The sequence below is a fragment of the Mercenaria mercenaria genome, chromosome 6 (genome assembly GCF_021730395.1).
Source record: "Mercenaria mercenaria strain notata chromosome 6, MADL_Memer_1, whole genome shotgun sequence".
Classification (NCBI taxonomy): Eukaryota; Metazoa; Mollusca; class Bivalvia; order Venerida; family Veneridae; genus Mercenaria; species Mercenaria mercenaria.
In genome coordinates, this window is record NC_069366.1 from 44,673,772 (window position 1) to 44,684,325 (window position 10,554).

A 10,554-nucleotide genomic window follows, 5' to 3' on the forward strand; every position below is an offset into this window, starting at 1 on the left:
GGAACCAATTTAGCTAAAAATATAAACACGTTTAATGACCTCTTCTCATGAACCGCTTCATGAATCTTCATCAAACTACTGCTGTAATTATTCGTCTAAGGATAAACGAAACAAAATTGCAACCCTACGAAACCTTTGCGAAAAATTAAAAGAGAACCATTTAATTTGTTAAAGTGCGGTGTTTAGTTTTGCAATTTGAAAAATGTTAGATGAAAGATGAATGTTAGATGAAAAATTCATAAACTTCTTTCCTTATTACAATTCGCCGACCATCATTTTTAAAGATATTTCTTGTTTTCTTTATCTTTCAATTCATTCCGACTTGAAACATCAGTGTACCTTTAAAGACAGAATGTTAATAAATCATCAAAGTCTTGTTAAGCGTTCCATTTTAAGGACAGTAGTTTTTCAAGGTTTAGTAAAAAGAAACATCGAAGAGGAAATGTTGACCAAATGGTGCCTCTATGCAATAATAAGTTTTCAGGCCTGAAAGTCATCTTGATCGAGGTGCTAAAAATTGACTACTGGAAAAACTGTCCAACGACACAATACTTAGTTCATTTGTAATTGTACTAGATATCTTCAACATCGCATCATCTATTATTTCTAAGAGTATTTAATTGCACTTTGATAGGCACAAATTAGAAACAAACATGTCTACTTAACAGCTTGTTTTGGGCAACTCAGTCATTGACATTGATCAAGAAATCTGAAATAAAGTCTGTTTAAATTTGTAAATTGTTAGCTATTTCTAATCTCTCTTTAACAAGAGCAAGACCGACTGGTCTTTGTTGACGCATACTTTGATGGAAAAAAGGCATACGTATAAGAACGCTAAACAACGGTAAAATTGACAGAAGAATGGAATGGGAGTAATGAACGTACTGGTATGGTACTGAATTAGATCTATTTTCATGGTTATCTAACCTTTAACCTGCTGGAGGTAAGTGATTCTGCCTTTGCGACCAGTGCAGACCATGATCAGCCTGCACGGAAGTGCAGGCTAATCATGGTCTGCACTGTTCGCTATTCAGTCAGTGAATTTTCAGTGAACACCCCTTGAAATAGTAAATGATACTGCCAAAATTGAATAATGGACCAGTCTATTTGAGAAATTTAGCAGGGTAACGGCTAAACAAGAAAACAGAAAAGTCTGTGAAGCCGACTACACGTAATATCGACCTATACAAAAGGTGTTGCAGATGATCTTGACGTTTAGCGTTAATGAGTCATTATCAAAAATTGAAATAATATTATAGACTTGATATTTTACTCCTTAAATACTTAAAAATGGAAACGTTAATACTGCGTCATTTCAACGTAATCGACTTCCAGTGCAACGTCATTTCCGTGCCACGACGACATCCAAAGTCCACGTGCGTCCCAGAAATCACAAGCTACTGTAGGCGAGTTGTTATTCCATGGTTTCTTCGAATTATAATGCCAACTGTCTTGAAAGAATCCACTTGTTCCTCCGACAGCAACGTTCAGTATCAGGTAGAACTGAAAATACCATGAGAATTTGTTTAATGATAACAGAAGCAGATGAAATTTGTTGAAAATAACAACTTTAAAAATTGTAAAACTCATATGTCTCAACGACGTATATAAATAGGGCTCAAGTATGTTGTGACCTTTACCTAATGACACCAAAAACAATATATTTTATCTGCTGGCCACATGCAACCACAGGCAGCAAGTTTAAGCGTTCTCCATCTATTGGTCGGAAACCGCTTTTAGTCTCTATGCCATTTTGACCTTGACCTTTGACTAATAAACTGACATAAAAACAACAACGTTCATTCAATGACCGCAAGCATCATCCTGTGAAGTTTTGAAAGCCGTGACTATGTTAATTTCTGACTTGAGAATATGAAAGGGCATTCTCACCGCTTTATCAAATGGCGCAGCTTTTGTGCCACTAGACCAGATATTGTTTCCAGAAAATCGTCCCCAGTTCCAGAAACTCTGTGTAATTCCAACGTTCATCATTAGATGGTCGTCTACGAATACCCTGGGAAAACAACATTGCGAAAAACTACTTAGACAACTATTCAAAATCATGCCTAAAAATGACAAAGATATAATCAAATTTGTAAAATAAATGTATCATTCTGTAGGTGTTATTTGTTTCTGTTCCATAAAAGAATGTTTTCTCAAGCGACATCATATTATCTATTCCCATTACTTTTGTTGTAATAAATAAAAAGATTGATATACTAAGTGTGATCTTCTTTATTTACTATATAGCCCTAGTCAAAGGCGAAGATATACGTTTGATGCTGGAAAAAACAACGTTATTTTGTTTCACACAAAAAAAAACTATATAATAAGAGATAAATCATACAGGCATAATGCCGACATGAAAACTTGATACATTACTGGATATGATCTACTGTCCACTCGAGGCGGTATGTGTGCATTGCATACGCCCAATCTCCGTCTCTGTGAAATTAATACGTTAAGAATATAATTATAAAACAATTGTTTCTGTTATTGAAAACTAAAGATAATCAAACATTCATAACTCTTGTGTTGTTAATTAAATGAAAAGTTCCAACACTTACACATTTATTATAACCATTGTTTGTGGGTCAAAGAATTTCTTTTCGTTTACAGACGTCTATACATCACATTCTCATCAATTATAACCATTGTTTTTTGGTCAAAGAATTTCTTTTCGTTTACAAACGTCTGTTTATCACATTCTCATTGATTATAATCATTGTTTGCGGGTTAAAGAATTTCTTTTCGTTTACAGACGTTTATATATCACATTCTCATTGATTATAACCATTGTTTGTGGGTCAAAAAATTCTTTTCGCTTACAGACGTCTATATATCACATTCTCATTGATTATAACCATTGTTTTTTGGTCAAAGAATTTCTTTTCGTTTACAGACGTCTATATATCACATTTTCATCAATCAGAGGTTCGTCAAAGTCCCCGGCGAGACGTTAAACTATGGAACCATGGTAGACTTCTGGTATGCGAGAATGACATATCACAACTGTATTGAATCTAATGATATTTCAAACCTTCTTGACTAACGACCAATTATATTTATCATTCAACAAGCTTAGGACTTTGCTTCACACAAGGATATTGCTCTTTCTCCAGCGTGTGTTAGTACTCAGCACTACTCTAAAGTTATGTTTTAACATTCGCATTTGAAGATTTTCAACTTACAAGTCACCGTGCGTCCATTGAAATTTGTTTTGCCCGGCGCTTGGTCCCCAGTGCAGAGTGGCGCCAACCTGGTTGTAACCATGGTTACTTGCATCAAATCCAGCAAATGAATTACCTATGGTAAAACGAATCCAAAAATGTGCATAGTATGCAAGCTATAACTCTTTAGCTATTACAAACAAAACGTCAAGTTATAGAAATAACATTTTCATTAGTCATAAAGACGGCAACAAATGCAAAGAAATATAATCCTCTGAATCAAAACACATTTTTGCTTGAATGTTATTTTAACTGATCAGTTAGTTTGCATTTTCCTTCATTTTGAAAGAGAAAAAGTTACCCCTGCTCTCCATTAGATCTATTTCTCCTGAAGCTGGCCATCCGCCGTATTCGGAACTCTTTGGCAACATCCATATAGCTATTATAAGATACAAGAAAACTAAAATCTAAATTGACTATAATATCACTGAAGGTGTCAAAAATGTAACGCTTGTTGATATTATTAGTTATTGTCACTCCTTATTATTTATATATACTAGTACTTCACAAAATTAAGTAACTATTTGTGTTTCCATTTCCCCTTAAAACGTTTAATGCTTTAACAAAAAATATTTACCTGGCCAAAGCCAATCTCCCCTTGGAATTCTTGCTCTAACTTCAACTTTACCAAACTTTATTGTATGCTTAGATTTGATTTTACCGGACATGACTGGTGGAATACAACCGTTCGTTCCCTGTCTGTAACAACCGTTCCGATCTGCGTTCGTACAATAACCGTATAGAGCTGGAAATCAAAATTCAAATGCTCTGAGCTGGTCTATATCTTCTTTACGTATTTTATAATTTCATAGTTATGTCAAATTATGTGAACAAGTTAGAGTTTTGGAAATATAAATAAGTGTTTAGTTTTCTAAATAACAAGATTTGGTTCCGCCAGATAACTAGATTCTGCAGCTACAAGCGGAACATGCCTTTTTGTACATTACAGTAACAGGCAGAAACGTTAAGGTTGCAAATGGTTATATCATATAAGTTGTTACATTCATAATGACTATGCTATAGAGGACTATTCTACAAAAATGGCACTGCGTGATGCTAAAAAAATCTGTTCTCTAAAAAGGAATAAACTACTTTATGCAATACTACCTTTCATATCCATAACTCCAGAGTGTATAGATGCCTCTGTGAATCGGTCGTCGTCCGAAGTAAATGTCTGTGAATTAGCAAACAGTAAGTTTATAAAAAAAAATGTTTCAGTCCTACTAAATCATCTACTCATTTTCTTTGTTACAAAACATTTTAATGAACTGCCTATTTTTATGTGCATTTGTAACTGTAATTAAAGGGTTCGGTACACTTTCCTATAAGGTCTACAAAACGGCCTAAAATTGTAGAAAAATAAACTTAAACATTTTGATAAACAAGTAACGCTAGTACAGCTGCGTATACAGTCATATATTCAACGTCGTTATACGTTTTGCCATTTTTTTATTTTAGCAATTTGCACGAAAGGCCATTTTTTTTCATTGTAATCCGTACCAAGCCCTTTGTCGATTTAATTTTATAGAGCCTGGAATTTCTTGTGAACTTCATGACAGTCTGCGTCATAAAACAAGATAAAACTGCGCAATCAAAAACCGACAAGCTAACCCTAATTTAATTTGTACTCACAGGTTTTACGTAAAGATGTCCGTTCTTTACAAACACATTTCTATGGTCTTGAACGTAGGCCTGTATCTCTCCATTCTGAAACAAACTTGTTTTTGAAATTATCTACAGGTTAAAAGAAGCTGAAGTCTATATGTGTTGCATTTGTTAGTATCGCCGGTGTAATGAAGTATTTCGACCCCCATAAAATAATGACCCCCGGTCATTATTCTATAGAAAAAGTGACCCCCCGGTCATAGTATTATGACCTCCAGATCATAGTACTATGACTCCCACACGTGAAGTAAACTGAACCTCACGAAGAATATTGACTCCCATGAAAAAAACGACCCCCGGTCATTTGGTCAAATTTAGTGATAACTCATGTATCTAAGGCCTAATTGCTGCATTTTATGCCCCCACTCGGGGGAGGGGGGCATATAGATTTGCCCTTGTCCGTCCATCCTTCCGTTTGACCATTAGCCCCAGATACCATCACTTGACACAGAAATCAGAGCATTCCGCAACGGGAAAAGGGATTCTATTTCTAGACGCTGTATCTTGATGTATACATTTTTTTTCAGGAAAATAACAATTCACAATACGTTCACAAAACACACCAGTGTCAATAATCCCTGCAAACTTCGGTATGAAGTAATTCTTCAGAAGAAAACTGCACAAGAAACTGCTAGCATAGAACTTAGTATTAATAGAAGTTGCAATACTTAGCAGTGGCAGTAAAGTACGGTAGCGGCAACAATAGAAAGTAGTAGTAGTAGTAGTAGTAGTGGCAGTGGTAGTGGCAGTTGCAGTAGCAGCAGCAGCAGCAGCAGCAGCAGCAGTAGCAGCAGCAGCAGAGGAATAAGTGACAGCAACAACAGCAGCAGGAGAAGAAGAGGTAAATGTACAAGACGTATTAGTGGAAGCAGGTATAGTAGTATCAGTAGTAGCAGTTGTAGTAGTAGTAGTAGAAGTAGTAGTAGTAGTAGAAGAAGAAAAAGAAGTACATGTAGTAATAGCAATAGAAGTAGCGGCACCAGTAGTAGTAGTACAATCAAAATGTTAACTATTGGCAATGGAGGGTATTAGAGTTGTGGATCTAGTAAAATTGTCCGTTAGGTTTGGTGGGGATCACTTTTTAATAGATATTATCGTCGGAAGTCTTTTTAGGAGCCGGTGTTTTACATGGAAAGAGTAACTTTTTTAAATAGAATAATGTCCGGGAATCGATATTGTATGAGAGTTCGAATGTAGTAATTTCGGCAGTGAGTATTTACATGGAAGGAGTCACTTTTCTATAGAATAATAACGGGGTCGTTATTCTATGAAATTCGAAGGGAGTCATCTTTAAGGAGTCAGTATTTTACTTGGAGGGGTCAGTTTTTCTATAGAATAATGACCGGGGGGTCGTTATTCTATAGAGTTTTCAAAGGGAGTCAGTTTTTTATAAGGGGAGTCAATATTTTACAGGAAAGGAGTCACATTTTCTATAGAATAATGACCGGGGGGTCGTTATTCTATGGGGGTCGAAATACTTCATTACACCGGCAGTATTAAGGACACTAACGTTCCTCAGGCTCACCCTGAGGGTGAAGACCCCGTGTTCTCTTTCGGAAAGTATTTTCAAACACGTGCATGGTTATGGGCACCAGAGTAGAACCACCGACTTTTCACAAGCCAGTTGGATAGTTATCTTTCATGACATGAACGAGTTTTACATTTCAAGCAGGATTTTGGACTTACGGCTTGATTAGAAATCTACGACTTTAACCATTCGGCCACAACAGAACCCGGTCTTATAGTTGAATATAACAGTTGTCGTTTTAATCTTGCTTATACTGAAGTTGTAAACATCATGTTACAGTTCTTAACTGATCTTACGGTCGAAATATTGCGTTATACCCCAGTAGCACATACGGCGCGGATAGCTACGTCTAGCCACGGATAGAAACGTTACTAGTAATCTGTATCGATCCGTATCTAAGTCGTACCTCAAAGTAGTAATCTGTATCAGTCCGTACCAACACTTGATCAAAACGTATTCAAGACTTATCCCAAACTTGCAAGTTTCTCCAACTTTTGAACATGCACAAATGTTTGAGCGATCCGTAGCAATTTGAGCGTGACTTTAGTCCAACTTGGTTGAAACTTATTCATCCGTAGTTAAACGTACTAAAACGTAGTTATCCGTACTGAAACGTACCTTGCCGTATTGATCCGTAGCTGAACGTAGTTATCCGAGGTTGACCGTAGTTAAACGTAGTTCAACATAGTTCACCGCAGACCCGTCCACGCGCTGGGCAAGTTGCTAGGCGCAGTAAAACGTAGTTCAACGTAGTACTTATTTGCATCCTGTATTTTTTGTTCCCCGTTTCTAATCATTATTCCCGTACTAAGACGTACTGCTTTCCGTACTTATCCGTGTCCACCCCCGAATACTAATCCCATCCGCACCGTACCTCAACGCAAGGATCCGTATATGTGACTGTAGCTTATACCACAGTCACACATACGGCGCAGGTAGCTACGTTTAGCTACGGATAGAAACGTAGTAATCCGTATCGATCCGTACCAGAGTCGTACGGACTGGTACGGATTGATACGGGTTACTACTTTAAGGTACGGCTCAGGCACGGATCGATACGGATTACTAAGTTTCTATCCGTGGCTAGACGTAGCTATCTGCGCCGTATGTGTAACTGGGGTATTTAAGAACTCCATTTAAAGTTGACGTAACTAGAACTATCACTACAAGCGATTCCCCTGTAATGCCGTTTTTTCCACAGGAAATTAGACATTTGGTCTAGGAACTTAATATTTCCACTGAACTTACTAAAATATGTATCGCACATGTATGTATAATTCATGGTGACCGCATGTATAATTTTTCATTTAAAAGTATTAAAAGTTTGGAGACGGCTCGCGCTACAAATCTCCATACACCAGTAATGCAATATAAACATTTGATCCAAATCCAAGGGCGCATATCTCCGAAATGCCTCAACTGACCTTAACACCTGTAATCATGGTGACCGTGAGTATGGAATTGCATTGGCATCTTTTAAAGCTGAAAGTAGCTTGTACCAGAAACTCCCATATACAACAATGCAAGTGTAAGTCAAAGGGCACATATTTGCAATGATTTTATAAACCCTAAATGTATATCACGCACATGTACACTTCATGATGAAGTTTCATTTTACTACTTGTAATAAATCCCTTTAAAACTGTTTCAGTAGTTAGCGCCATATTTATTTTTGCATCGCACACCGGTAACGAACCGAACAACTGCATGGCCCGCCGTAAAGCGACTCTTTTGAACTCTTTATACTTGTCTGAGGGATAAATTAGCACTATGAAATTGAGCACTTACATAACCCCCATACATGGACACCTCGTAGTCCCAGTTAGAAGCATCAAAAGCCGCTCCATTAAAGTCATCACGGAACACCACGGTGCCTCTGCGTACTCTTTTCGGTGGAGTTACGGCCGAACCTGTGTATTCTTCTAAAAAAGATAACATCCCAATATATAAAGCTTTACAGATACTTCAGATTAATAACGTCTTTTTGAGAACCATGATTTAATTAAACTAAGCCAAGGCATCGTGCTTTGAAAACATTATATTTTTTGAGGAACTACTTTTTGCGAAATTCGTGGTTGAATCGGTCCGCGAAATTAAATACCAACGGACAAGTAATGTTCCCATTCATTTTATAATCAAAATCATCGCAAAATAGCCGTTTGACTAAACCAAACAAAATTGCATGCCTTCTAATGTAAATTCCACAGTTTCGGCTTTAGTATTTTCATAGTCCTGTAGGTTCCCATGAAAAACAGTAGTAATTAATGAGTACTGATGCCAAAGAGACGTCATGGACAGTTTTCAAAAAAAAAAATCAAAATTTTTTAACTAGTTTAAACAGGGGAACGATTTAAACCAAACAACCGAATCCATTTTGTACGGTGCTAACGCTTACTTTGTTTTGTTTTGTTAGGTTTAAACATATGTGTTATTTCCCATATTGGTGAGATGCAAGTAACGCTTAACGTACTTTAAAAACAGTCTGCCAATATTGTCACGATCACTTAAAACTTACAGAACATGCGGATGTTTCATCCGTAGTCTAAATGTAGTACAGAAAGAAAGAAAAAACATTGATATATATGTTTACCTGGTTGCAAAGTTCCTTTGGACACTACAGTTTTACCGTCAATCTCTCCGATGATAGTGTATGCAAGTTTGTCATTGGCATTGTAGGGGACTTCATTATTTCGGTGGTACCAATCGCCATCGGCTGAAACGTCAAACACTCACAACAGTGTGTAATGTGTCTCTAAATGATTTATTAAACTGAATTTCAATATTACTTTTTTCAAACTTAGTATAGAAATAGAATGTTATGAACGTGATATGTTTATGAAACAGTCTGAAATAATTTTTTCCCGGTACCTTCTTGGTTAAATTGCCCATGATGTCTTCCTCTTGTCGAAGTATACACCACCTCAAACACTTTTGCTTGCGGCAAATCTTTAAAAGAAAAACATCAGGAAAAATAATTTGTTATAGAAAATCTAATGATAATGGCAAGAAATAATGAGTACCTCAGCAGACAAAGAACAAACATACATGTATGATAAATCAATTGAAATATTTTTTATCTTGAAATTCATTGTATTATATTCTATTCTTTCATAAAAGACGAAACTGAACGGTAGATACAAACTCTTCATCGAAATACATGAAATAATAGAAATTACACCAGCTGTCAAAACACACGAAACTGATGCTTTCTTTGTATTTCTGTTCGATGCAATTCTGAGGAAAACTAAATCGATTGATATAAACCTTTTCCACTCTAAAACTTCATCTCTCAAATATTTTAGTGCTTGGAATCGATGTTTTGTTCTTTTGTGGTCCATAGCTGCCGGGCTACCTTTAAATAATTTTGAATTAAATAATGCATATTTTTGTCATAAAAAATAATTGTTCTTTTAATATGATATAATCTTATAAGTGGTTCTTGTGTTAAGTTTTACACCTTCTATGTTAAGATATTTTCTCTAACATGAGCAAAGTATTCTCCAAACTTAGTAGATAAAATCTGAGAGCTTATCAAATATAGCTCCGAATGACTAACAAGTGTCTTTGGAATTCCGATGCGACAAGCATTACGCGATTTGTTTTACAACGGTTGCCCCTTTGCTTTTTGTACTTTCCTTGAACTCGATCAGATCGTTAAGCAACGGACTTTAAAACCATATTTGAAAATTACTGATATATGACTGTCGAAAAAGGCAAATCGAAAGTAAAGCAGACAGATTTAACATCCCAAAATATTTTTTTCAAGGTTTTAAGATACGCGTTTATACGCGGATATGTTAAGTGTATGTCAAAGTAATTGGTATTTTTTTAAATTTGAATTTTGGTCTAATGTATCTTTGAAATATTAAAGTTTATTGAGTGACTCGGAGTCCTTATATCTTGAGAACTAAAAGTACTAGTATGTACCTGGTAGTGTGGTATTTATAAGAAGACATAATATTTATACAATTAAATGTACGTACTGTTTACAGATAGTTCAAGTCCTCCAGAACTAAGACGTGAAACTTTTGGCTTAAAATCCACAGCAAACGCCGTTGATACAATAAAGAGTATTACCATTAAAATCATGATTATTCAAATAATTTAACTTTACTCTGCATGTAATAGATG

At 35.9% G+C, this 10,554-nt stretch overlaps 1 protein-coding gene across 1 annotated transcript; it reads right to left on the bottom strand.

The window, feature by feature from the left end:
- Positions 1-1,803: 1,803 nt before the first annotated feature.
- On the bottom strand, positions 1,804-10,554 carry LOC123550160 (beta-1,3-glucan-binding protein-like). The gene is made up of 11 exons (XM_053546783.1): positions 10,407-10,554; positions 9,292-9,369; positions 9,014-9,136; positions 8,212-8,345; positions 4,863-4,937; positions 4,338-4,404; positions 3,808-3,975; positions 3,532-3,609; positions 3,192-3,306; positions 2,383-2,445; positions 1,804-2,014 (listed from the first exon to the last, which is right to left on the bottom strand). The coding sequence occupies exons 1-11, from the start codon at positions 10,510-10,512 to the stop codon at positions 1,804-1,806; spliced, it is 1,218 nt and encodes a 405-aa protein (XP_053402758.1). The 5' UTR covers positions 10,513-10,554.